This window comes from Apus apus, chromosome 19, assembly GCF_020740795.1.
Source record: "Apus apus isolate bApuApu2 chromosome 19, bApuApu2.pri.cur, whole genome shotgun sequence".
NCBI lineage: Eukaryota > Metazoa > Chordata > Aves > Apodiformes > Apodidae > Apus > Apus apus.
The window spans coordinates 8612026-8639680 of NC_067300.1; the positions used below are offsets into that span (position 1 = coordinate 8612026).

Here is a 27655-nt window from a genome sequence, read left to right on the forward strand (position 1 = left end):
TTTCATTTAAAAAAAGAGCTGCAGGGCCCCTTGGGCTGATGGTACCAAGTCATCCCGTGGTAGTCACCCCATCAGATGTGCCCGTTCACTCACAATACACTGCAGCATCTTACTGCTGAATTTCTTGCTGTAGAGAGATCAAGCTCAATACTCAATTTGATGCTTCCTTCCTTCTTCTCCAAACAGGGTTCTCCTGGTGAGCGTGGTCCTGCTGGATCAGCTGGCCCAATAGGGTTGCCAGGGCGACCTGGCCCCCAGGGACCTCCAGGACCTGCAGGTGAAAAGGGAGCCCCAGTAAGTACCCATATAAAGATTAACATAAATAGAAATGTATGTAGTAGGAAGCTGAGCATGGAGACATTCCCTGGGATAGGTGTATAGAATATATATATATAAATAAAAAAAAAGGAAGTGGGGGATTCAATTAGGAAGGAATTTTCTCATCTTGAGGGCATCAGAGCACTGATCATCAGCTGCTCAGCTGCCCAGTTTGGGACACCTGTGCTATCAAAAATGCATGTGATCCCAGGGACCAAAATGTCTTCAGGCAATGAGAAAGGATGATGATTGAACAGGTGAAATGACATCCTGCGTGTCCTCCTAGTGACAAACAGCCAAAGGACGGGCCTCTGGCAGAGGAGGGAGCCAACCCCACCACTGCTCACAGGGGTGCACCAGCAGCAGTGATTTCCACTGAGCCCAAATCAGTCCCGACCCTCGCTCTGCCCCAGGGGCCGGCACAGGAAGGTGCTGTGGAGGTTTTGGCTCCATTTCCCGGGGTGCTGCGTGGCATCCGTGTTCCCAGGCGTCCCACTGGCTCCCGTGGAAAGTGCTGCTCCCAGGCAGAGCCCAAGCAGATCCCGGCTGAGTCCTGCCATATGGTCCCTCTCGCGCGCTGGCACCAGCCCACGCACACTCACACGTCTTTCACTCCCCTGCCACTCGTGGGAAGTGTCACGTGCGGGCTGGGGAGGGTGGGCTGGGAGGACTATTTCTGTTCCCAGAGAGAACAGCACCGTGACAGTCCCGAGGAGGAACCCAAATGGTTTTGCAGGGACTCAAAAACCTGCCTCAAACTGAAGCTCAGCTTCAGAGCCCACAGCGGGGCTGGCATCGCGAGTTCAGAGGAGACGAGGACGCTCAGGGTGATTGATTGTTGTGATCAAAAGTGTTTATCAGCCACTGTTTCCCACGTTTGCTGGCTTATTAAAACTCCAGCAGCTAGTCCAGAGGCGAGAGCTTCCTGGTGAATCAGCTCTATGAACATCTGTCCTGCCAAGTACCTACGTGATGTATCTGTGGATAGATGAATAGGCAATTTAGGTGGCATCTAATTATTCAGAAGAGAGAACCCAGGAATCAGATGTAATTAAATTCTGTACAAGGAAACTGAAAAATGTTCACTGTTTACTTCCTATAAACAAAAAAATATGATTGAAGGCTCCAGGTACAAAGAATACTGGTAGATGTTTAAGCAGGAGGCCAGGAGATTGCTTTATTCACTTCAAGTGTTTTTCTTTGTCCAGAAGCTCAGGAGGAGCTTGGGGGCTCCTGAGACTCCCTGTTAGTTGGGGATCAGCCAGGGAGCAAGCAGGCAGTGAGTGCTGGGGCAGCCAGGACCAGAATCAATAAAAACTGGCTTATGGGAATAAAAACTAGTTGGGGTCTTGTTTGTCATGCAGAGAGAGATGGCAGAGGGTTCAGATTAAATCTGATTGTATTGCTATAGCAGTGAAATTGCAGCTGTGGGCTGGGTACTCACTGTTTAGATTTGTTTGTTCTGTCTTTATCTCTCAAGATAGAAATCTTGCCTTGTTCCAGGCAGCTCAGAGAGCCTGAAGAAGTATCAGCTGGAAACCGGTTTTGCTGTACATGCCCCTCTAGTCAGGGGTCATTAGCAGCTGAATAAAACGTTAATGGATGTAATGGGTTGGTTGGAGGGTGGAGGAGAGCTCTGTGTGACCTTCCTGCTTGTTCTGTTCCCAGGGTGAGAAGGGTCCACAAGGACCAGCTGGCCGGGATGGCATCCAGGGCCCGGTGGGACTGCCGGGGCCAGCGGGTCCTGTTGGCCCCCCTGGAGAGGATGGAGACAAGGTGGGAGCAGCTCCCTGCTGCACTGGGTCACTCTGGGAAGGAGCTGGGAGATGTGTCCCCATTGCCACCACACTCCTGCTGTTTAGGGTTGGATGTGCTGCTTCCCAAAGCCTGTAGGAGGTGGTCTGCCCCAGGGTGTCTGGCCTTCCCAAATTCCTTACCTTTCCCCACTCCTTCTGGAAGCTCCTCTGGACTTGGAGGAATCTTAGAAAACATTAGCTGGGATGAATCACCCATTGCTGCTAACAGATGCAGAAGGGTTTAGGTACACCTGGAGCAGCCAAATCTCTGGTCTTTTCCAGAACTTTGTAGGGTATTTCTGTGGGAATTGGCATCTTTGGGATGAGGGTGCAGACACACAGGGCTACTGCTTCAATGTTGAGATACGGATGTGGTGACCAAGTGAACTAACTGTGACCCTTTGTACCTGGCAGGGAGAGATCGGGGAGCCTGGCCAGAAGGGCAGCAAGGGTGACAAAGGGGAGCAGGTAAGTGGGGTGGATGTTGTGGTAGCCACTTCCCTTGGAGGAGCATGGCTCTGCTGTGTGACTTGCTGGAGACAGAAAACAATGTCATTTTAATTTCTTCCTATCATTGTTTCATCTTCTCCTTTGCTTTATCAAATACCCACACGACGTAAAAAAGAGCAAATGCCTGAAGTGTGATCCTCCAGCTCCTGGGAGCACACTGAGATGTTTCCATGTCGCCCATGTACTGTGCTAATAACTGTGAAACTTCATCAGCCCTTGCTATTAAAGTTGGGTGTTGAGCTGTGGTTCTCATACGTGCTGCAGCACCCTTGGTGTGCTGCTCTGAGCCTGAGGAATGGAAAATAAAGTACACAAAACTATCCAGAGAGAACTGAGTGGTGTGCTGTTGTTTTGCTGAAGCAAACAATTCTTCAGACATGTCTCCCATGCCATTGGCACCAGGGCTGAGGGATGTTAGTGTGTCTGGGGAGACTTGACCCCATCCACCCTTCCCATTTTGGGAATTTATGCACATTTCATGGGGGCTGTGTTGAAGGGCATCACCTTTTCCAGAGGGATTTCTTACTCTGTGATCCTAATGGTGACATTGCACTTCTGTTTTACAACAGGGTCCACCAGGTCCTACTGGCCCACAGGGTCCCATTGGTCAACCTGGCCCAGCTGTGAGTATTGTCCCCTGTTAGCAGAAATCCCCTTTCCTACCATAAAATCTCCTGGGAAGCACAGCAGGAGGTGGCAGTTTCTGCCTGGCACAGCCAATGCCCACGGCACCAGCTGGACATTGCCCCTGGCTGCAGCAGGAGCTGGTGGGGAGGGGGTTTGGCATCTACCTCGAGCCTTTGCTAAGCTGTGTTAGATTCTCTCTTCATAGGGTGCTGATGGAGAGCCAGGTCCCAGGGGACAGCAAGGCCTCTTTGGTCAGAAAGGTGATGAAGGACCTCGAGGTTTTCCTGGTCCCCCCGGCCCGGTGGGCTTGCAGGTAATTTGCAGTGTTGAGGGAGGGCTCAGGGTAATGAGAGCTGGGGTTGTGAGATGTCCGCAGCTAAAACTCTTCCCCTCCACCTCCACAGGGTTTGCCTGGACCACCTGGTGAGAAGGGAGAGACAGGTGATGTTGGGCAAATGGTAAGATGGTTTCAGACTTTTTTTTTCGTAGTGACATCAACATTGCTCCAAGAAACATCTTAAATTTGCCTCCTTTTTCTCTCAGGGCCCACCAGGCCCACCTGGACCCAGAGGTCCATCAGGACCACCAGGAGCAGATGGTCCACAGGGTCCTCCTGGGGGAATAGGAAATCCTGGTGCAGTAGGAGAGAAGGTAAATCACCCAGAAAAGCATCCAGAAAACCCTGATTGAAGCCCAAAAAGGGTTTGCTACAACACTCACACAGGGGCTTTGCTAAGTCAACAGAAAACCCTGCAGAAATAGAACTGTGATCACCCTCTTTTCCTTCTGTAGGGTGAACCTGGAGAGTCTGGTGAGCCTGGTCTTCCTGGCGAGGTTGGCCTCCCGGTAAGTGTGCAACAGGGTGGCTCTTGCTGTGATGAAGAAGACCTTTTCTTCAGTGGTGTCCCCTGAGGAGCTGGTTCAAGGGGGGCTGAAGGATGTAGATGGGGCTGCAGGGACTGAACCAGCCCCCTCCTTGGTTTGGGTATCAGGTGACACATCACCACGTTACTGGGTATTTATAGTCTAACAATTAGTCACTGAATATGGGCTACCCACGGCTGAACAACATGAACACCATTCCATCTTTGTGGGAAGGGACTGCTAAATCATGTCCTCACGTTCTGAGATACAAGCAGGGCTTCTTTCTCAGAACTGATTAAAGGATAATTAGAGATTAGTAAGTTGTTTTCCTGGACGACAGAAACACCCTTTGTCCTTTACAGGGTCCTAAAGGTGAAAGAGGTGAAAAAGGTGAAGCAGGTCCCTCTGGTGCTGCTGGTCCACCTGGCCCCAAAGGTCCACCAGGCGATGATGGTCCCAAAGGCAGCCCTGTAAGTACCCCCTTAAGCAGTGCTTGTCTTGTCCAGCAGATTGCTGCATGAAAAGATATTTTCTGGAAGTTTTTCAGTGGAAATTGCCAATGCTTTACCAGCCAGAGAATTGCTCCTCTAATAACATGTGATATTAGTTCCCTTCTCTAAGGTGCTAATGAGGAAAAGACCCAGCTGTACCACACCTTCCAGCAATACTTCAATTATTAGTCCTTTTTGCAGGCTATCAGAAAACTCACCCCTATGGAGAGGGCCTGCAGTAGGTTTCCTCTGCACTTGAGCTTATGTATTACCAAGGTCTTCTGCACCAGAACAGAGTTATATGAACTTGGGAGTTGTACCTCCAGGGTCACATCCCTGCTGATGCTAATTGCTGTAGCTCTATTGAAGCCAGTGGAGCTCTACTGATTTATGCCCTATGACAATGGTACAGTATTTATCTTGCTGGCTTCTTTGATGCTTGCTGGCTGAAGAAATTTATTATGTGATAAGTAAAGATGGCATGGAACAGCAGAGGGGGCAGGGGAGTTAGTCATCTCCCTTAACAGATGGGTTTGTAGGATACCAGTTATTGCTTGAAGCCCGGTGTCTGAACGCTGGTCTCCAAATCATTTGAAGTCCACAGTAGACATTGTGTGGAGAGGAATGGTGAAGTGTTTCAGTCATTAGATGCTTTGAGGGGATCTTCGTGTGAAAAATGTTACACATCATGTAGTAAGACAAAGCAGAATCTTCTAACCTGCACGTTCCCCAAAGCTGCGAGGATTTCGCTGCAGCTTGTTCGGTGATCTGTGAAACACTTGATGAAATCCCCAGTGTTGACACTGGAGCTTCATGTAGTCTGGATGCAGAGCTGAACTGGTGGCTGTGGCAAGGTGAAACTACTGAAGATGCAAAGATGGGATGTGTGGTCTGGAATTGTGTCTTAGGGTAGAGTGTTGGGGTTTGCTCCATAGGGTGACCCCTCGTGTTGTTACTGGGGCAGCCAGCACTAGTGCTCTGCAGTTCTCCAGGTGTCATATCTCTCTGACTTGGGAATGTCCTTCTTCTCTCTTTGCAGGGTCCAGTTGGTTTCCCTGGTGACCCTGGTCCTCCTGGAGAACCTGGTCCAGCTGTAAGTGTTTGTCTCACAGAAGGGTGGTTAGGTTCCTCTTCTTGGTTTTACGAAACACAACTGTGTGCTGTTGATTCCCCAGCAGCTCCTCTGGCATTTGCTCTTCCTTTACTTGGGAGAGAGTAGGAATTCCCACCATCAGACTGTTTGTCTGTCCATGCTACAACCTTTGGGGCAGTAGCTGTGCAAATGCTGCTCTCCACAGTGTTTGACACAGGGTGTTTGCTGCAGCCAGTGCTCCCAAGGGGACATGGGGAGGGATGGTGCCCAGTGACATGACTAGCAGCTGAACCAGACCTGCTGCTGCTGACACTGCTCAACTCGATTTGTACCCCGGACACACCTGCATGTTTCTTTTTAATCCTTTTTAGGGTCAAGATGGTCCTCCTGGTGACAAAGGAGACGATGGTGAACCTGGACAGACTGTGAGTAACTGGGTAGATGAGATCTGTTCCTCATGGGTTTCTGTGTGCAGGTCCAAGGACTTTTAACACAGAAGGACACAGAGCATCTAATCCCCACCAGCTTCTGCTGCCCTGATGCTTCTTCCTCCTGTCCATGTCAGCCTGGCTGCTCCTGTCCATCCAGGCTGCTCAGCCCTCCATCCTGAGAGCACACGAGAACTTTAGGGGAAAACAAAACTCTCAGGCTTTCAGGCTGACTTTGCTGAGCCTTCTGGCACTGGGTGGTGGGAAGGGATAAAACAAGATACCACCTGCACCCCCAGGGAGGTGTTGGGAGTTGCACTGCCCACCCACACCTCAGCTCAGCATCAACTCCAGATCTCCACTCACGTTTGACACTTTGGCTCCTCCTTCCACTACATCTCATGGTGCAGTTATGGCTTGTTCTCCTCCCCTCTCCATCTAGGGTTCCCCTGGTCCCACAGGAGAGCCAGGCCCCTCTGGACCCCCAGGAAAAAGGGTAAGTTGATTGGTTTGGAGTGTCTTTCTAAATATACTTCTATTGACTTTTTGAAATAAATGTTATCACTAGGTCTACAGTAAATGCAAGGCAGTAACATATACAAAAAAAAGTAATAATCATTAAAAAAAAAAGTTATGCACCATCTACAGCCACTGGAAATTGGTGGGAGTTTGTCAACTGCATCCCATAGATTTGTTTTTTTGAGATTTTACCACCCAAAAGAAGCTACAAGTATGAGATGCTCCTGTTCTTCCTGCCTTGCTGGCAGAGCCCAGGGATTCATTTAGCAAGAAGCCAATTTAAAAAGCTTTTCAGATGGATTTGTCTCCATTTTGTCTTCCTCCCTGGGGCTGTAGCATCATTTTGCTAATTCCAATGGACCGTTTCAGAGCAGTGTGATCTAATTGTGCTTTGCATCTATTTTGTGCTTTCTCTAGGGTCCTCCTGGTCCAGCTGGTCCTGAAGGAAGGCAAGGAGAAAAAGGAGCCAAGGTAAGAGCAGAATGGGGTTTCACTTCTACCATGTCCTTTGTATGCTAAAAGGATCATATTCTGACAATGTTGGGGTCTGAAAGGCAGTGATTTGATCTTGCTCTTTGTTAGAAGCAATTAGCCTGGATTTGGAGCAGTTGGCCTCAAATCTAAGCTTATATTTCATCTTTTAACAAATGCTGTGGAGATAATTAGGGCTTGGTAAGGTCATGGGAATGTTTTTCTCATTTTGAAATGATGAAGTGACATTTTGGCAATTGAATATGCTGTAAATATTATGGCTTGTACAGCCCTACCTGCTTTCCCAGGCCAAACACAGCTTTATTGGACCTTGATCATTATGGTAGGGGTGCTGGGGGAATGTGCAGTGGGATTGCCAAGGACAGGTCCCATTGTTGAGGCAGCCATGGGAACTCTGGTGGCAGAGGATGTCCTCTGCTAGCTCATCTCCCAGGAGCAAACCCAGGAAACCTTCCTGTTCCAGACAGTTCACAGCCAAAGGGCTGTTCCTGCTGGAAATCAGCAGGAATAGGCAAGGCTGAAAAGTGGAGGAGTTTGGAGACTTGTCCTCACCATTTAAGTGGGAAAATGAACCAACAGGTTCTCTGTGCTTTGCATGGAGTTGTGTTCACTCTGTGACATCTAGCAGCAGCCACAGCCTATTTGAGGATTGTTTGATGCCCCAATGCAAATTAAACCACGTTTCCTCTTGCATCTAGGGTGAAGCTGGTTTGGAAGGACCTCCTGGGAAGACTGGCCCAATTGGTCCCCAAGGTGCTCCAGGAAAGCCTGGCCCCGATGGCCTCCGAGGGATTCCTGGTCCAGTCGTGAGTGTTCCCAAGCTGAGCAAAGTCTGAGAAAGCTGGGCAGGGTTGTTCCTGGTGCTTTGCCATAACCCATCTGCCTTGGAAGATGCCTCTCTTCCAGTGTAATGTTCTGTCTGTGCTAAATGCCTGACAGCAGATAGAATATCTGTCACAGAAATCATATAACGAAGACCATGGTCTCCCAGCATGTGGGTTTTTTTGGGGTCTGGTGACCCACTGTCCATGGGAGATTCCATGACCTCCAAAGTCCTTTTTCCAGTAGAGTTCTGAGCATGAAAGGAACATAAATCCTTTTGCCTTTACCATCTGTGAGAAGCCAGGGCAAACAGTCCCTGGCACAGGGACTGGAGATGGGTGAGTAATGAGAATCCCAGCTGGGAGCACTGCTGTCATGAATGGTTGTTTTGAGGGAATTGCACTGTTTTACAGGGTGAACAAGGTCTTCCAGGATCTCCTGGCCCGGATGGTCCTCCAGGCCCATTGGTAGGTCCTGATGATCAAATGTCATGAGTTTTTGCAATGGGTGAATGCATTTTACATGAATTCATTCTCTCTTTTGTTCCCCCCTGCCTCCCAAAGGGCCCACCGGGTTTGCCTGGTCTTAAAGGAGACTCTGGTCCTAAAGGGGAGAAGGTGAGAATGGCTGACACAACCTTGCTGCATGTGACTTGATTTCCGTGTCTGGGTTTGGGGAAGAAAATGTCATTGTAGAAGGGTCCTGCAGCTGGCAGGACAAGGCTGAGGAGTGCCACCATCCCTGTGTGCCTGCTCTCATGCTCTGGAAGCATTGGACATCTCCTAAAGGGAGGACTGGAGAGCTGTGAGTGTGCCCCAAGGGATGAACCACATTGTGCTGTGGGTGAGCATGTGCTGCTGCCTGGATCCAAGACCAGGTTTCTCATACCCATATCACCAGCAGTGATGGCAACAAGGTGACATGCAGTCCACAGCAGCTCCAGTGCAGCACTTCTCTCCCTGTATTTGTAGAATTTTTGATTGCAAAAAAGCTTTGCTCTGTTCTGCTGCTTCTAGGTGTCAGGGATAGCTACAGACTCCTTTCACCTTAGATACTTGGGTTTATATCTAGAAATGTCTTTGTTGGTTACCTCAGGTGAGAGATCATAATCAACATCTGCTCTTTTCCCCTAGGGTCATCCAGGTTTAATTGGTCTTATTGGACCGCCAGGAGAGCAGGGAGAAAAGGGTGACAGAGGTCTCCCAGGTCCCCAGGGCTCAGCAGGACCCAAAGGAGAGCAGGTAAATCTTCCATAAGACCTTCATGCAATGTGCTTCTGAGCTGTGGGGTTTGCTGCCCTTCAGGAAGTACAGCACAGCAGGATACTTGACCTTGGCAGGACACTCTTGCTAATTTTTTGAGGAATATTTTCTATAGTAATGTGGTTTATTCTACATATGAAATGTATAGAGGCTCAAAAATGACCCATTTTAGTAGAAATCAGATTCTCAGTGTTGTATGAAAAGAGTCTTAATAGCCTTGGAGGAATGGTAACATTAAATATACATCTAGAGGACTGATATTTACAGCCATGAGCCCAAGCAAGAGATGAGATTCCCTTCTTGTGCTCTTGTCTGGATCATGCACATGGGTAAAAACCAGGTGAAGCTCCAGATTTGTATGGAGTCCTCCAGCACCAGGTGCTCATGTGCAAGTACACATTTGTTGTGTAGCTATAGGCCAGCATCATTTCAGGAAAATCAATGTTTTGTTTGTATTTTTCAGGGTATCACAGGTCCTTCTGGACCAATTGGACCTCCAGGGCCACCAGGATTACCGGTACGGGGCAAATAATTGTCTTCTCATTCCTTAGGAGCTATATAGTCCTTCTGGACTCACGTTGGTGCTCCCAGATACACCCAGCACATGCCTTCTGGCCTGGCCTTGTCTGAGGATGCTGATGGGAAGGGGGTTGCCCAGCTCAGCCCATTAAAACCACTTGGTTGAGCTACAGGAGCACTGGAGGGTGACACCTGAGCTAAGATGGGTACAGGGGACATGGAGTGATGGATGCAGGGAACTTAACCCACCCTGTTCCTCTCCCCCTTTCTTTTGGGTTATCTGTGTTCACGTGGTGCTTATTTTTTTGGTACTATTTGCATTTTGTTTTCACTGGGTGCCTGAAGGCTGCAGCCTGCACCCTTGGGTGACCAGCAGTTGCTGGTGGTGGGCATCCTCAGCATGGAGCCAGGGTCAGCTCTGGCTTATGGAAATCACAGCAGTTTTTCCAGGCAGGACTGTGGAGCACTGCCACAGATGGGTCTGACACAAATGCTCTTTGTACTTTGGCAAATGAACGCAACACCAAACCCAAGTGGATGTGAAAAGTGGAAAGAGAAATGAAGTGAATTTAAAAAAAACAAAACACCTTATATATCACTGCTCTGTCTGTCAGGCAAGACTGACTTCTCTGCTAGGAAATGTACTGACTCCTTTCTGTATTTTTTTCTATACAGGGTCCACCTGGTCCCAAAGGTGCTAAAGGATCATCAGTGAGTACAGACATTGTTAAATGAAGAAGCTAAAGAGCTCTTATTAAGTGTGCAACCTGCTGCAACTGCTCCACATCAGTGGCATTAAGGCAATTAGCCAAAGACGACTGTAGCAACTGCAGCCTCTTCAGGCAGTCTGAGCCCCACAGTGACAACTGGGGAAGGTTTCTGTTGCACACACTGGGCTTCATTGAACATCAGTGCAGCAAAGATCACAAGGAGGAATCCAGTGCATAGGCCTTAGGAGAAAACCTCCTGCTGTAAAGCTGAGGGTATTAAAAATAGACTGTGAGGCAGGAGGAGGCGAGCTGGAAAGCAAGAGCTGGGTGAGAAATGAGACTGAAGCAAGCTTTGAGTTACAGATCTCCTGTGCAGGCAGCTAAAAATTCCTCTGGGCAACTTCCTAAAGTCATTTTCCCATGCAGAATTCAATGGTTTTTATTAATTTTAAGATGTTCTTCTTATTATTTATATAACTGTTTAATTGATTTGGAGTGTCAACGTTTTCATACATTGGAAGATCATTTTCTGCTGGGAGCCTGAGAAAAATCTTAGGGTTTCACCCCAAGTTTTGACTGATCTTTTCTTTTACCTAAGTAATAAATATAACAAAAATAACCAAAATTAACATTTCATAGAGCCATAGAATGGTTTGGGTTGAAAGGGATCTTAAAGATCATCCAGTTCTAACCCCCTTGTGTGGGAAGGGACACCTCCCACGAGATTTTCTTGGTGGGATGTGAGGAGACTCCTCCTGTGTGCCTGAAGGGACAGGAAGAAAGTCTTTCCCACAAGAAACTATTAAAAGAAACAATGTTTGGGATGTGACAGAAGTGACAAGTCTTTTTCTTGAGTGACTCATACATTTTTTTTCCTTGTTTTTCCACCCAGGGTCCAACAGGTCCAAAGGGTGAATCAGGTCTTCCTGGGCCCCCAGGACCTCCTGTAAGTAGAACCCATTATGTGAAGTGTCAAATAAGGTTCGTAATCAATGGATGTTGCAACATTAGGAGGTAGATTTCTGGAAAAATATTCAGCATATCAAAGAGTCCTGGCAATGGATTGGCATTTCTTAGAGATGCTGAAGAAGAAAGCAGGATGAGGGATTGGCATTTCTTAGAGATGCTGGGGAGTAAAGCAGGATGTGAAGGGAGAAGTTACTAAGGGGAAGATGACAAGAGAAGATGAAGGCAATGTTCTAACCTTTTCTTCAGGACAACTTATGGGTGTTTTACATGTCTAGTGTGTATCTTGTGATGCTGCTTTGGCTGCCTCTTCTGTCTCTTCCCCACTGCCCACGCAATGAGAAGTTGTATCTTCTCTCCCCACAAACCAGGGTCCTCCTGGAGAAGTCATCCAGCCACTGCCCATCCAGTCTTCCAAGAGGACCAGGAGAAACATTGATGCCAGCCAGCTGGTGGATGATGGAAATGCTGACAACTACATGGACTATGCAGATGGCATGGAGGAAATTTTCGGGTCGCTGAATTCCTTGAAACTGGAAATTGAGCAAATGAAGCATCCATTGGGCACTCAACATAACCCAGCACGTACCTGCAAGGATCTGCAGCTCTGTCACCCTGATTTCCCAGACGGTGGGTGCCAGGACAGAAGAGGGGATGTGGGGCAAACACTCTGGGCTTCTCAGCTCCACACGATGAGTACAAGTGACTGCAGGAAGAAAAATAATTTGGGGAGTCCCTGGCCCTGGTGCCTCACAAAGAACGTGGCTGACAAAGAAGGAACATGTAGAGAAGGGCTGGACTAGATGATTGTTGTGAGTCCCTTCCACTGAAACATTCTGTGCTGTTCTAAGAATGGGGATAAATGATGAAAAAATCACTATTCCTGTAAGGTGCCACAGTATTATCTGGAATCAGAACATGACCAGTTTTCCAAAATACACATATAAATGCCTATGACAGAGATGAACCATCCCTGGATGGATGGTTGCTGAAGTGCCCAGCATCTGTCCTTCACTGTGCTGATTCTTTCTTCCTTTCTCTTCCCTTCGTCCAGGTGAATACTGGGTTGATCCAAACCAGGGATGTTCCAGGGACTCTTTCAAAGTTTACTGTAATTTCACAGCTGGTGGAGAGACTTGCATCTTCCCTGATAAGAAATCTGAAGGAGTAAGTCCACACAACATATTTTTCCCCCCTTACATCATGGTGATAAGATACTGTTTCCTAATATGAATATTCATAGGCAGTCAGTTTCAGGAGAATTGAATAATAGCAAGTCAGGATTAAAGATTCAGAACATTTCTTTGTTACACAACGTTGGCTTCTAAAATAATAAGGGATATGTTTACAAAGAGAATTTATTTGAGTAACTCAGATTTAAACTGTGATTTGGGACATGTCTTTGATGTTTTCCCAGGCATAATAAATGTGAAAACCTTCATTTTTTTCACTTTGCTTTACAAAGGCAGAGATGGCTGTTGGCACAGGAACTGTGGCTCTCCATGAGCTTCATTTGACTTGTGCCTTGTCTTCCTGCTGCAGCCTCTCTGTCTGATTGCAGAAGCACCACTGATTCCTCTATCCTTTCCCTGTCTTCAGACAGAGCAGATAAATATTTCTCTCCTGTTGTTTTTTCCCGATGTTTGTTGTTGTTGTTTGGTTTCCCAAATGACTGCAAGTAGCCTTAGTGCTCTTGCTGACATTGGTGCACAAGGTTGATTCAGTTATTTGTGTAATGATGTGCTCAGCTCCCTGTACTCATCAGTATTGCCCCATAACCACACTCTGCTTTCTGGTGCTGCTCTCCCGGATGCCTTGGGACCAGCTCTTGTGCTGGCCAAGCAGAAAGTCTTGCAAAGTGGCCTGGAAGATCTCTTCCAGTGTCCCCTGCAGCTGGGTTAAGGTGCTGGCAAGGCTGTCCACTCTAGTGGAAGATGTTTGCTGAGTTTCATCCACAAGAAATATGTGGCAGCACAGGAGAAACAACACACAACATAGATCTTTCTGGAGTTGTTGTTAGGGCTGTTTAAATAGAAGATGAATTTCTCCTTTGCATTAACTTGCCATGGCTCTCCTCAAAATGTTGACAGCTTAAAAAGCAGCGTCTGCCTGTGGCTCTTTGGCCCCATCTCATCCACTGTGGAGCTGCTCTTCTGACCACAGGCTGTGATGCTCCTCAAATGCAAATTGTGCTACACTTTTGCAGGAGTCATAAATAAGAAACAGCCTCAGCCTGCTCTTTTTCCTTGAAGAAGAGTGAAAACAGCTACCACACCAGCATTAAGTATTGGCTGAGTGGTTTTATTATAAGCCACAGCAGAGTTTAAGCCCTATCCCCTTTCAGTCCATCCTTAACCCAGCAGAAAGACACGGATTTGATTTATGGTTCACGTACTGGAAAGGAAAGGACGATCCCAAGACACCTGCATAGAGCTTGGCTGTTGTTTTTGGAGAGATTTACAGCAGAAGTGAAGGAGCTTGTGGGAGGGTGAGGGAGCAGCCTGCAGCCACGCTCCTTCCTTCTGCTCTGACTCAAAAAAAAAAAAAAAAGAAAAGAAAAAAAGGTGATTCAGCTGCATAGGCAGGGCTGCTGTGAAAGATGCTCCAACAGCCCAATTCTTGTCAAGGTCACCTCCTGCCTCGCTCCAGGTAGTTGGAGCTCCATCACATGTGACAGTCCAGCACAAGCTCTGAAGGATGCACTGCCCATGCTGCACTTTTCTGCTGCACAGACACAGGCTTTTCCTTAATCCCATTCTTTGCCTTCCCAGCCCTGCAGGATCTGGATTTGGTGTTGGAGTGACAGCAGCCCTCTCTGTTACTGACGCTTTCCACCCCAGCCCTCCCATGAAGATCAGAGCATCTTTTTACCCCTGATACTTCCTTTTTCCCTCTGTATCTTTCCTTTTATCTCTCCTGCCCATAGCCTGCACTGCTGGTTTTGCATCCAAAGTATCTAGGAGGCAGAAAGCATTTGCCCTTAGCAAAGGAGGCTGGTGCCAAGGCAGCTCTGGGCAGCACCACACCATCCTGTTCTGCCTGAGAAGCTGCTGGCACCCGGGGGCTCTGCTGACTGATCTTATTACTGGTGTATAAAGATTAAGAAAACATTTTAAAGGAAATTGGACAGTTTCTATAAATCATGCAGACTCTGCTTGTGGAACTGAATGTAACTATTTTATCTCTTTTTTTTTTTCTTCTTCTTTCTCTCTTCCCTCTTTGCTGTCCACAAACTAGGCTAGAATTACTTCTTGGCCAAAGGAAAACCCAGGCTCCTGGTTCAGTGAATTCAAGCGCGGTAAACTGGTAAGATGCATCTTGGTGCTTTCGGTTTTCTTTAACCCATGTCATATTTTACAGAGTAAAATGGCTCGTTGGCCCAAAGAAAAGCCTTCCACATGGTATAGTCAGTACAAGCGGGGGTCTTTGGTAAGTGGCTAACCTTGGCCCTCTAGTCTGAATCAGAGCGTGTCATCTGCTTTGGTATGGCCAGACCTGTAGCACTCTGCATGCTGGGCTAATAACCATCACAAGTTGCAGTAAAAACGTTTAAGGTGGAATTCTGAGAAAGAAACAAGCCCCAGTGGGGACATTTCTTTCCTGTCTGCTTGACTGGAAAGCCAGGAGCGGGTGATGAGCTTTGCCCTGCCTTAGGAGAGGAGACACTGATGTGCTGGGGGACCCTGCAAAGCTGGAGTTGTTTTAGGTGTGTCTCTGCAGAGCACTGCGGGGGGCTGCATCCCACCAGGAGGGGCTGCATCCCACGGGAGAGGCTGTTGCTGTCTCCTAAGCAGTTTCCCTTATGGCAAGGACAAAGTGGGTGTCCCCATGCTGAGATTGTGGATCTACATATTTCTGGTTTGGGTTTGGTTTTTCCCAAAAGATGGATTTAATCTCCTACACTGGAGATGAGCCACCCTCAGAGCTCAGGAGATGTGAATTCATTGGTTTAAAGCAAGATTTCAAGCCGTGCTTGTTTGCCAAGCAGGGACAGGAATTTGACTTAGTCTCAATTCAAGATTTTTTCAAGGTAGAACTATTGTAAGGTCAAGCATTGCTTGATGACAGCAAGCAAGCGAGACAGCAACACATAGAGCAGAGAAGAAGCTGTAGGATTTTGTCCTCTAGCAAGATATTCACATTGTGGACAGATCGTTCCTGCAGAGCCCCAGCCCTTGTTAGGGATGTCAGAGCAGCAACTGATGAGTTGTTGCCAGGTCTCCTGAAGCAGCAGACACCTCCCGCACCTGTGTCAGTTCTTGTAGGATTAGCAGGATGCAGATAGCAAGCTCGGTTACATCAGGAGAATTAGGGAAGAAGGAAATACTCAGCAGATAAAACCAACCTGCCCCCGAGAGCAGGAGATGCTCTAACCAGCACTGAGCTGCCCGGGGCAGCCACCTTCTCCCCAGGGCAGGGCTTTGGTGCAGTGCCCCAAACTTCCACCTTAAAAGGCAAACAACAAAGACAAGCACTGCTTCTGTTTCCCTAAGCTGCCTTTCATTGCCACTAAACACATTTTGCTCTGATTCTGCCCACCAGCAGGACACGGCTTCTGCAGCTTCTCTGCATCACCCAAGAAGGCTGCAAAGCCAAGGCTTCGGCCTCCCAGCTCCTTGGAGGGCAGCTACTCTTAGCTTCATTACAGAGCACTTCATCAGTTAATATGGAGTATCTCCATTTATTCATCTTCTCTGAGCTTTTTTTTCCTTTTCCCAGTCTGCTTATCAGCTACGCTAGAGGCTCAATTGCCAACCTAGAGCTTAGGGCCCATTTTTTAAAAAAATAGGAATGTTAGTGCTACTTGGAGCCCTTTGTTTCGCCTTTGTCTTGCCATTTCCTTGCTTTTTTTAGCCTTCTGCATTTTCTGCTTAGAAAAAAAAGCCACCAGCACGTAGAAGACCTGCCTGAGCAAACCATAAAACTGTTAAACACACAAGCTAGAAAAGAAAAGTTTGATAATTTTTCTAAGTACCTCTCATTTCACCCCAGTCCATATTTGATAGTTGTAAACTGGGAAGACATTTGCCTGGATCCAAGAGCATATGAAATCTGTGGGATGAATGAGTTTGAGTTCCCCTCTGGGTGCAGTGTTGCTCCTGTCACCCCATGGAGAAGGTCCCTGGTGCTTTTTCATGCAGTCTGAGCATGGTGCCTCAGGAGGCTGAGCCCATGGGGATCCCCAAAGACAAGGGGAAGATTTCCACGTGGTTCCTGAGAGGACACTGACATGGGGAGCTCTATATGGATCTCAGTGCTTGGATGAGATGCAGAGCCATGAAGGTACTTGCCTTTCTTCTGGAGATGGCTTCAGTAAGGAGAACAGCAAATATGAAATAGAAGGACAATATCTTGCTTTGTTACTTCTGCACCATCATTAATCAACAGCATAGAGTACTTGAGCTGGTTTCTTACTGGTTCTCGTGATGCAGCCAAACTGCATTTAGAGGGATAAAATGTATTCTTCTGGCCTCTGCTTTCCTTCTGTGTGTCACACACAATTCTCAGTAGCTCTAATAAGGCCTGCCACCTATCTTGTCCTTCGTAGCCATATGGCATTTGCCTCTGGGAAATCCTGTCACAGGGAAAACAGGAAAGGATTGATTTTTGCAAAACCACTTTCCCACAAGGAAGCCTTATGCACACAGCCAGTTCCCAGTGACTCCAGTTGCAAAGCTGGGACAGGTCTGCATGAAATGGGCAGAGGCAGAGAAGGAACTGAGACCCTTTAACAAGCAGTCAGGCTCTCAAGCCAAGCACTGACTTGAAATTAGGAGAAAAAGAGAAGCAGGTCCTGCAGCTCAGTAGTGCCATGTGTGGCTGGGTGTCTGCCAATCAGTTGACATGTTATGTCCCTCTCCTTCCACGTCCTGGTGGTTTTCTGGTAGCTCTCCTCCTGGCATGCGTGGCTCTTTCATGGTCAGTCATATTTAACTCTCAGGAGGACAGTGCAACAGTATCCTGACAACTGGTTGGTATATTTATTTATTTTTCTTATCGTTTTACTCATGATTTTGTCTGGTTATGAATCTCTTCTACTGTTTGCAGCTCGCACTGATGTTTCATGGTACCTTGGAGAACTCTGCGCTCTTTGTGTGCCTGTATTTTCTTCCTGGTCATTTTTAAGGAAAACCCCTTAATGACAGTAGATGACAGTACCAAACAGCAGCCCTGGTGGCTTGGCCATGGCTGGAGATGCCACCTCAAGTACAGTCAATTTATACTTGCAAACCAACTGTGCCACTGCACATCTGCTTCCCTGAGGGGGTATGAAAGTCCCTGAAATTCCAGAATCCCCTCAGTGCTGGAGGAGGGGGGTTCAATAAATTATGTTTTGCAGAAATGTATCTCTAGACACTATTCTCCTTCAGGGGAGAAAAGGAGACTGATGTGCAGGATGGAGCAAATCCCTGTGCCAGCTCAGTGCTTCATGACGTGCCCTAAGGGCAGCAAATGCATTTCCCCTCTAGCTGCATGTAACCTCGCTGGCCAGGGCAGCACAGAACCCTCAGCAGCAGGAATGGGATTGCTGCAGGTTAAATGCAGAGATTGCTTCAAAACCAGGGTCGTGGTGTCCAGGAAAAACTCCTGGGAAATTTGCCAGAGTGTGCAAAAGAAAATACAGCAATCAGAAAATCATGTCAAATAGGACATAAAAAAGGAAGCCCTAAACCCTTACATAAATCTGCCTTCTCTCCTCTTCAAAAGCAGGAGAATTATGCTCAGTATTGGCATAAAATCGAGACATATATCACCAGATTTTTAGTACTGCAGCTTTTTGCAACCAGGGCTGAAATCCCCATTCCTTTCTCCTCCTGCCCTGCCTCAGCCTCACACTCAGCAAGAGAAATAAACTGCCCTGGACCAGCTCAGCCCTGTGCCCGTAGCGTGGCAGGAGCCAGGCCTGTGGCCCGCTGGGCTGGTGAGACCAAGCCCCATACACAAGGTTATAAAGATGAATGAGGCTGGTGGTCCTGCAAGCCCCCCCAGATGTGTTGCATTGCCCCTCAACTTCCCAGTGTTTCCCTTTTTCCACTTCTCCTAGCTCTCCTACGTGGATTCGGACGGGAACCCCATCGGGGTGGTGCAGATGACTTTCCTCCGGCTCCTGAGCGCCTCGGCCCACCAGAACATCACCTACAACTGCTACCAGTCTGTAGCCTGGCACGATGCCACCACCAACAGCTACGACAAGGCCATCCGCTTCCTGGGCTCCAACGATGAGGAGATGTCCTACGACAACAACCCCTACATCCGAGCTGCCCTCGACGGCTGCGCGGTACGTGGGCAGGGCTGGGCTCGGCCAGGCCCTGCGAGAGCGGTCGGTGCTGGAGGGGTCTGTCCCCTCCTCTGGTTAGCCAGCAAACACCCTTGGCCTCGGAGCAAATCGCTTCTGAATTCCTTGTAGCTGTTGATGGAGTTGCCTTGAGGGTTGTCCCCAGCGTGGGGAGCTTGCTCTTCCCTATGCTGGGGATCCATTGTTCTACTCAAGGTCAGGGGAAGCTGCAGCACCTCTAGAAAATGGATTCATCTGCTTTACTGCTGGCTGTGCATAAAGGAAGGGACCTGCCTAGAACCACCAGTTGCTTTTAAATATCCCCCTTGCCTTTGCTCTTACTCCATTTACAGGGAGAGGCAAGCAATGACAGCCAGTCGTGTATGAGTTTTGCAGGCTTTGATGGTAATTTTTATAAGTGCTTCAGGCAGCCTTGGAGGCAGAGATTTCATGGTTTGGCAGTGGTTGGTTGAGGTGTTTTTGCAGCACGCTGCTGTGTGCAGTCCCAGGAGGGCTCTGGGCTGGGCACAGGGGTGGATCCAGCCCGGACCCAGCATCCCCTGAGATGCCCCAGCACCAGGCTTTGCTTTGCTCCATGCTTCCAAACACCTGATCCTCCTGGGAGCCACTTGTGCCCTTGGGAAAGGACAGACTAAAGCACAACTCTGTATAGCAAGATATAGAGCTGGAGTTGTTTAGCTGGGAGAAAAGGAGGCTGAGGAGAGACCTTCTGACTCCCTGAAAGGAAGCTGGAGCAAGGGGGGGTTGGTATCTTCCCCCAAGTAGCAAGTGAAAGAACAAGAGGAAATGGCCTCAAGAGAAGTTTAGATTGGATAATGGGAACAATTTAAGTACTGAAAGGGTTGTCAGGCCCTGGTCCCGGCTGCCCAGGGCAGTGGCAGAGTCCCCATCCCTGGAGAGATTTAAAAGCTTTGTGGATCTGGTGCTGAAGGATATGGTTTATTGGTGGCCTTGGCAGTGCTGGCTTAACAGTTGGACTTGATGATCTTAAAGGTTTTTTTCCAAACAAAACAGTTCTGTTATTTTATGAGCTGATGCTACGGGATGCAAGAGATAGAGGTTGGGATCCCTGCTCACATTTCAAATGTGACTTCTAGCATCATTCTCCCTAGCTCTGTTCCCCATGATGTTTTTGCCCAGCATGCAGAAGCAGGTGTCCCACTGCAGCCTCCTCTCCCACTGCAGCCCCCCTGCTCATCACCTTCGCTGTGGCTACAAGCAACAGGCAGATTTTCCAGAAGGGTCCAGCATCCTTCTTTTGCTTCTGCCTCCTTCTGTTGGGTGCCTAACCTGGCCCTGAGCTCTGAAAAAAAATCTATCCTCAGGAGCTACACATTTGGTAAATCAAGTGCTGGTTCCATTTTCTCAGAGCCCCAGACTGCTGGTGCAAAAACGTGTGTGATTCTCCCCCTCTGCAACGGCAGCACTTGAAGCCCACGGGACAGCAAGATTGAGATGTTTGACAGAAAAAAAAAACCCTTTGCATAATTTGAGATGAAAGTGATTCTGTTCTGGCACAGGCGTGTTTTTTAATGTAGGAGCAATGAGGAAAATCAGATTAGAATCATTTCTTCTTTTAACACTCTGGCAGAGAGGGAAAGGGCATCCATCCACTTCTGGAAATGCTCGGAAGCCACATGGGGAAGTTTATCCTTAAGTGCTTCACATCTCCTGCTAATGCAACGTGTCCTCAGTACAAAACATCTTCTCTCTTTCCCTTCTTAAGCCCCAGGGATGCTGCAAAATCCCACCTTGCACGTTTTAAGGCAGATGTGCCTGGTGCAAACCCTTGTGTTTTTATTTTTTGAGGTTATTTTGCTGGGGTGCCCTGCATTTCTCTCCCTGAGCAGGGATATTTCCACGGAACAAGGCTGTAGCTCCTTTGAGTTTGCCTGGGTGGTCTCAGGGTGGCTGTTAGCACTGCCAGGCTCAGTGGGACAAATGACAACCATGGCAAGAGCTAAAGCAGGAGGAACGACAGAGACCCCCAAGGCAGGAGCACTGGGAGAGGCTGGCCAAACCTTGGTGTGGTGGTGGAACTCAGAGCTGGCATCTTCTGGCTCAGAGCTTTGGGCGTCACCTCCAAACTGACATGCCCCATTCCTTCCTCTGCTGGAGACCTTCTTGCAGGCTATAAAAAGCAGGTAAAATATGCCAAGGGAGCTTATTGCAGCCTTGCAGAAAGAGGCTGTGGATCTTTTTTACCATCCCTGATCCCTGGTAGGTCATCCTCCCAGAACCAGGAGCAGGATATTTAGCATTGACCCCCACCATATGAAAGATGAGGTTGAGTTGTAGCAGAGGTCCTGGTAGGACTCATGCTCTGGCTCTGATTGAGGCTGCTGCAGCCACCACCAGCGGATCTCCAGGGCTCATGATTCAGGCTGGTATTTGAATGGTTGTTTTCCTCATCTTACAGCCCTTTCTCAGTAGCAGTGATATTGCCTATTCTTCTGAGGTGCACAAATCAGAGGGTGAGGTAGAGCCAAAAGCTGCTCCATAAATTCACTTGTTTGTGCAGCTTTGTATGCCCTCGGGGGCACTTCTGCTCCTCTAATAATTATTTATATTTTGGAAATAACTGCATGGCTACCAGGCACGATAAAAGACAACATCATCTTGTGAATTCCATCAAGCTGTAAATGTGATCTTTCTGGTAGCACTCAGATAATAGTCAAACAAATATATTCAAATTAAATAGCTCACATTTGCTCAACAGCCCATACGTGTCCTCGGGGAGGCAAAACAACTAAACCACAGCCACATTTTTACCAGGTTCCTGTTCCAGCTCTGAGATGTGCTGACAGCAGAGTTAGTGTCTTTTGATCTGCGTGACAGCAGCTGCTTCTGCTCCAGAATCTGGGCTCAGGCCACTTATCTCCCAGGGCTTTGCTCCATGGTCACCATCCTACTTGAGAGCACACCTGCTCTATCTGCGAGGCAAATGTGTGTTTGGGTGCCTCTAGTTCAGCTCAGAAAATGTCTGGGCAAGATCATCACCATGTTCCCAGCTGGCTGGTGGATGCTCATTCATGCTAACTTGTTGCTGTGTTGGGTTGGAGGCATCACCAGAGCTCCTCTCTCTCCATCTTCTCCCCATCAGGCAAAGAAGGGCTATCAGAAGACTATCCTGGAAATCAACACACCCAAAGTAGAGCAAGTACCTATAGTTGACATCATGTTCAATGACTTTGGAGAAGCATCACAGAAATTTGGATTCGAGGTGGGACCAGCTTGCTTCATGGGCTAAGAGCCACCTGAAAACTAGTCTCCAAATGAGCAACCTCGTAACCTCATTGCGCCATTTAATTAATTAAAAAAAAAAAAAGAAAAAAAAAGAATTCCTTGTCACATGCACGTTCTGAAACTGGACAGCGATGGGTTATTTTTTTTCCATTTTGTTCCTCCTTTTGCCCAAGTTCCTCTGTGCCACCACACCCAGACAAACCCAGCCCATTCCCACCACGGATGCAGAATCGCATGACCGACCGCCGCACGCGTGGCCCGGAGACCTGGCCCTGCACCACTGCCACCATTTGCTCCCACCACGGCTGCTCCACAGCCACCGAGCAGACCCCACCACCCTCAAAGACTTCTTCTTCTTCTTCTTCTTTCCACAAAGCAATACCGAGCTTGTCTATAGATGATTGTTCGCTTGTTTGTTTCTAAGGGGAAAATGGAAAACACTTGAAACTCCTGCCTTCAGCTTGACGTTGAAGTTCCGGCAGTCCTGGCTCCAATCCAAATGCTGCCCAAGCTCCTCGGAGGCATTTCAGTGACTTCCATGAGACTTGGATCAGCTCTAGCAAAGAGATGTCGTGGCCTTTTCCAGATTTTTTCATCTCTCCAGTGCATTGTGTTATCCTACATTTTACAAAATTTAGCCCCATGAATTTGAGAGTGAAAAGTCACAGCGGGCATCTCTTTCCCATTTATTAAAGGTGCTTATATTTTTGTATGTTTGTAAGTAAATATTTGTATTGTATATTATTTTAAATGTTTAAGTGTTTCTGGCTTCAAAACATGCATGTGACCCTGTCTGTGTTACAACCACCACCCTTCCCACCACCATCCCACCTGGGATTGGAGACATCAGCTCGTGTCCCACCACCTCTGCCTCTTCCCAACCCCAAGCTTGGATCTGGAGGGGTTTGGGAGTTGCACCCAAACATGAGTCTTTGCAGGATGAGGGCCCAAAGAGGGGCAAACCAACCCCCCTGAGCCACAGATGCCTTTTGGAATCATTTGCTTCAAAATCAGGAAATGAAAGCCACTTTTTAACAAGATTTCTACAAAACCCTGATCTAAAATCAGGATCTGCTTTGAGTCTCTGCCTTTTTGTACATTTGCTTGCCTTAACTGACACGGCTTTAAATTAATTCTTTTTTTCCTGAAGCACTCTTTTAAAATAATAACAATCTAAACCATCCATTCCCAGCGGCAGATTGCAGTGGCAGGGGAATCCATTTGTCCTCTCTGAATATCAAATGTAAAACATGAAAGGAAAACAAAACAAAACCAAAAAAAAAGGTGCTTTGTAATTTTACATGTCTCTGTGGTGCTATCTGTTTGAGTGACTTTAACACAACACTGGTGATGCCCTGCCACTGGCCAATCTCCCATCAGCCTTTGCTTTTTAGCCACTTTCAGCACAGTCTGCAGGCTTGTGTTACAGTCTTTGATTCTAAAAGCATCAATGCATGTCACTTCATGCCTGTTATGTAGAAAACCTGCTCCTTCCCTTCGTTGCATCACAGGAGCTTGTAAGGCCCGGGTAGAAAAAGTATGAAATGTGCTTTCACCTTTTTTTCTTTTTTCTTTCTTTTCTTTTTTCCCCCCTTTTTTCCCAAGAATATCCATGCCTTTTACATGGTGGTATCCACACCAGATTGTACTCAGTCGCTGAATGTTTGTGGTGCTAATTTATGTCTTTGTTGGATGTCCTGAGGTGATGCTGAAGCCCCGCGGGTTCCTGCCCACCCAGTGCTCCCGGGAATCTGCAATTTCCCTGGTTTTCCCACCGTGGCTCTGCCAGGATGGCTGTGTGTTCTCACGCAGCATTTTCAGCTCACAACCTGCTGACACCATCTTCTTTGTTTTCCGTTTGTTTTCTCCCTGGCTGTTTTTCCTTGTTTCGATCTCTCAGCTGGAAAAGAGCTGTTGCAGGGTGGTTTGTTGATTTGTTTTTTTATTTCTATTATTATTATTATTATTTGTATTATTTTTTGGCCTGGAGTATTACAGCAATGCTTGAGCCGAGGGGGGGTCTTTCACCAGGAAGGAAAAGACATCACATTTACTGTGAAGAAAAGCCTATGGATGATGTCTTTTCCCCCCTCCTTCCCAAGCAGAGAGCAGCAGCATCCAAGGAAGGGAGGCGAAGCCACGCGGTGCTTTTTGGTCGGGGAGACCCATGTCCACCCATCTCCCTTCTTCTGTCGTGTCCTCTCATGGGGTTCTTTTTTCCCATTTGGTGGGAAAGAAAAAACAAAACAAAAAAACAACCCAAAAAAAGGTGCTATCCTAAAAAACTGCAGACTCCGGCAGCAAAGCCGTGAAAAGGAGAATATAATAATATAGAGGAGAATTCAGCTGCTCAGTGACCTTGGCAAGAGCCTTGTTCAGGAACAGTGGGAAGGTCAGAAAAGGTTGCACGTTCCTCCCTGCAGCAGATAAGCCATATATTGATGTACGTACACACGTGTGTGTCTGTCTAGGTCATGTGATTCTGTTACAAATTTTCATCAAGGGAGCTTTTCTTCTTTTTATTTTTTTTTTTCCCTTTTATTTCTTCGCTTTAAGAAAAGAAAAAAAAAAAAAAGCCAATAATAAAAATTCCTCTGTTGAATTCCACAGTGTTGTAATTGTACTGAGCTCCAAACTGTTCCGATGTCCCCAGACCACTTAGCTACGGTATATTGCAATAAAATTACTACTTGTATTTGCAGACCTTCTTTTTGTGTAATTTTATTTCCCTCCTCCCTTAATATATATATTGACTTGAACAAATGTTGATAAGAAAAATAAAGCCTATGGAAAAAAAAAAAATTTAGTACCTAAGGCCCTTTTTAAAATACAGCGTCAAATGACATATTGTACATTTCTTCAAAGTCCAATAAACATGTCATAAAATTTAAGTGTAATGCCCATAAGAGCTATTTTTAAATATTTTAAACCTGTGTAATAAAGGAATAAATGTAATAGATTTTTTTTTTCAATAAATCAAGTTTACTGTTTCCACCTAAACCAACGTGATGTGAATGTCTTCTTGAAGTTGATTGCAGCCTGATTTGCCCATGACCCCTCTGTGTGCTGGAGCCTGAAGAGTTCATTAGAGGAGCAGTGAAAGCACCTGAAGGTAGAGTAATAGACTGTAAAATAATGAACCAAACCACCAGGGAGAGAACTTCCAGGCTTGAATTTTTTTTATTATTTTTTTTTCCCCCTCAGTGAGATCCTCGGATTGACCCAACACGGCCAAAATCCACCCCAGGGACTTCAGCTGCTTGGACTTGGATGAGAAGATCAGGTGGCTACCAGCTCTCCACCTTCTCCACCCAGCAGCAACAGCACCAGAGGAGTCTTTGCTTGGCACTGCAGCCTTTGATTTGACTGATCTTCTCACCCCAAGATGAATTCAGAAAAAAGCCAAGCATTTCTCCAGTTTCTCTGTGGGCTCTTCAACTTTCAAACTCATGTCTTGGCCCCAGGGCGCTGCTCTGTGGATGTTCTGGGGGAAGCAACATGGGGGATACTTTGCTTGTCCTCTCCTCCTTACTCTCTGTGGGTTTCACTCCATGGATGTGCAAGAAGATGTGGACGGCTCCTCTGGAAATCACTGTAAGAAATTGCACAGACCTGTCTGCCAACACCAGTCACTGCTGCTGGATGTGCATCACTCTGGTTCTCAGGGACTCCCTGCAAAGAACATTTGGCTGGTGCTGCTGGTTTGCAGGTTCAAGATACTCTTGCACCTTCAAAATGTGTCTTTGTTTGCAACACAGCAGGTACGTACAGTACAGACACCAACACCTGCACAGCCCATCTCTGTGCACATCTTTGCAATGACCAAGCCAAGTTGTGTGTCCCATCAGCCTCTCCCCTTTGTGCTTTAGTGGGAGATCTCAGAGAGGTTCAGAGAAAGACCCAAAGTTCTTTAGTCTAAGTATCTAATTAGCTACAGGAGTTGCTTTGGGATATCTTGGGGTATTATGGCCCAATCTTTAACCAGGTGGACCCCAGACGTGCAGAGGTGCCACAGCTGGGGGTAGAAGTTAGGAGCAAAATAGCTTTAATTACCTAGCTTGGCTAGAAAGATTTAACTTAGATTCTGATGGTGCTTCAAGGTGACTCTAACCCTGTCCGTGCTGACTTGCCAGTTGTGATTTGCTCTCGATTGTTGCTGGTTGCAGCAAACACTTCTGGCAAATGCCTCTGGCTCTCACTGCTGAGAGGAGCTTTGATCTGCCATTAGGAAAAACAGAGATCTGAGCCAGGGCTTGACTGTTTCTGGAGCAGCCAGATGCAGAAGCCGTGTCGTATTTTTTACCTCTTTTCTTATAACAGAAAGTCCATGACTTGGTCCTAGAGCTCCAGTGCAGCAACTCTGCTAAGTGAATTATGGGGGGGATTTTTTTGAAGATTCACAGCAGAAAAGAGCAGCAAGTGATTGAAATAGTGTGTGAGCACCCAAGGCACCTGGGGTTTGCTCTGAGGATGGGGTGGCTCACCCTAAACTCATGCTCACCCCAAGACTTTGCCCGGTCATGGCCCAGTGCAGTGGCTGCCTCCCCTCTTGGGGATGGTGCACAGGGAGGAGGTTGGGATCTCACAGCTGGGATGCAGAGGACCCAGCTCAGCACCCACCCCCAGTGGGTCCCCATCTCAGGAGGGGGAGTTCAGCCAGTGCACCTGAGCCCAGTTGTGTTTCTACCAGCCTTTAAAAGCAGCTGAGGGCAGAGGAAGAAGGGGAAGATGTTCCTGGTGTCTGCTTTGTTGTGCCTCTGTTTTATTTTTTTTGTTTGTTTTTAACAGGCAGGGGCTTAGCTAGGCTGGGATTTATGCACTTCTATGTATCAAGAAAGAAGGTGAAGCCTGAAGAGTTTCTTCTATCCAGTTGGCCCAGGCATAAGGATGTGTACACTTGCTTCCCAGATATTTCCTAAGGTAAAACATTAATTGCTGCCTGACTTGATTTCTGCTGGTAAAATGGTAAGTATTCCTTCTTGGTTTATTTTTTAGCCCTGTTCTGGAGGAAGGGGCCCTGGTCCTCATGCTAGCTGTGTGTCTGTGGGCTCTCTGTCTTTTCTCTCTCAGTCTCTTGTCTTGCTTCAGTGACTGTCCTTAAAAAAGCACATTCCTACATGGTTTGTAGAGAAAAGAGCCTAAGCTCAGCCACATATTAGCCACCCGAGATTCCACGGAGAGGTTGCCCTTGGGACAAGGGAGCTCTTGGAGTGCAGACTTATACATCCATTGCTCACATAGGCTGAAGCTGGTGCAGATGCCTCCTGGGCAGGGCTGTGCAGGTACAGCCAGTGTTGGTGCACAGCAGCTTTGCCAAAACACAGCTCCTTCCAGTCATGCTCCCACCCTGTGCTGATGGTGATGGACACGTTCCTGCTCCTCCTGGGGGGCAGTGGGAAAGGGGCTGGGGTCCACAGCCCATGCTGGGGGTGGCAGAGCTCTGCCAGGTACTGCTCCCAGCCCAGTCTGCACTGTGCAGGGGGACCCTGTGATCACACCCTGCTTGCAAGACACAAACACCTTGTTTGGGATGCATCCTGCTCTGCTCCTGGCTCTCAAAGTGCAGCTCCTCCCAACTCCTTCAACATTGTCTTTATGTGAGTCTGGTAAAAAAGAAAAATGACTAAAAAAGGGGGTTGACAATGATGAAATATAGAGGCCAGGTCCTGGGCATTTCTTCCTTATGGTCTAGGTG

The 27655-nt window shown here is 47.5% G+C and overlaps 1 protein-coding gene across 2 annotated transcripts in view; it reads left to right on the plus strand.

Moving 5' to 3' along the window:
• COL5A1 (collagen type V alpha 1 chain) overlaps window positions 1-24960 on the plus strand; it is a 144197-nt gene extending 119237 nt beyond the window's left edge. Inside the window, exons 42-66 of one of the 2 annotated variants that reach the window (XM_051636780.1) lie at window positions 187-294; window positions 1987-2094; window positions 2529-2582; window positions 3194-3247; window positions 3457-3564; window positions 3656-3709; window positions 3795-3902; window positions 4044-4097; window positions 4478-4585; window positions 5646-5699; window positions 6071-6124; window positions 6570-6623; window positions 7064-7117; window positions 7837-7944; window positions 8374-8427; window positions 8524-8577; window positions 9094-9201; window positions 9686-9739; window positions 10417-10452; window positions 11344-11397; window positions 11789-12047; window positions 12472-12584; window positions 14655-14723; window positions 18463-18696; window positions 21818-24960. In XM_051636780.1, the coding sequence (XP_051492740.1) occupies window positions 187-294; window positions 1987-2094; window positions 2529-2582; window positions 3194-3247; window positions 3457-3564; window positions 3656-3709; window positions 3795-3902; window positions 4044-4097; window positions 4478-4585; window positions 5646-5699; window positions 6071-6124; window positions 6570-6623; window positions 7064-7117; window positions 7837-7944; window positions 8374-8427; window positions 8524-8577; window positions 9094-9201; window positions 9686-9739; window positions 10417-10452; window positions 11344-11397; window positions 11789-12047; window positions 12472-12584; window positions 14655-14723; window positions 18463-18696; window positions 21818-21964 (2262 nt within the window). In that variant the 3' untranslated portion in view covers window positions 21965-24960. Of the gene's footprint in view, window positions 1-186; window positions 295-1986; window positions 2095-2528; window positions 2583-3193; window positions 3248-3456; window positions 3565-3655; window positions 3710-3794; window positions 3903-4043; window positions 4098-4477; window positions 4586-5645; window positions 5700-6070; window positions 6125-6569; window positions 6624-7063; window positions 7118-7836; window positions 7945-8373; window positions 8428-8523; window positions 8578-9093; window positions 9202-9685; window positions 9740-10416; window positions 10453-11343; window positions 11398-11788; window positions 12048-12471; window positions 12585-14654; window positions 14724-14777; window positions 14847-18462; window positions 18697-21817 lie in introns of both variants that reach the window. The other variant, XM_051636781.1, reaches the window with a different exon arrangement.
• Window positions 24961-27655: the final 2695 nt, after the last annotated feature.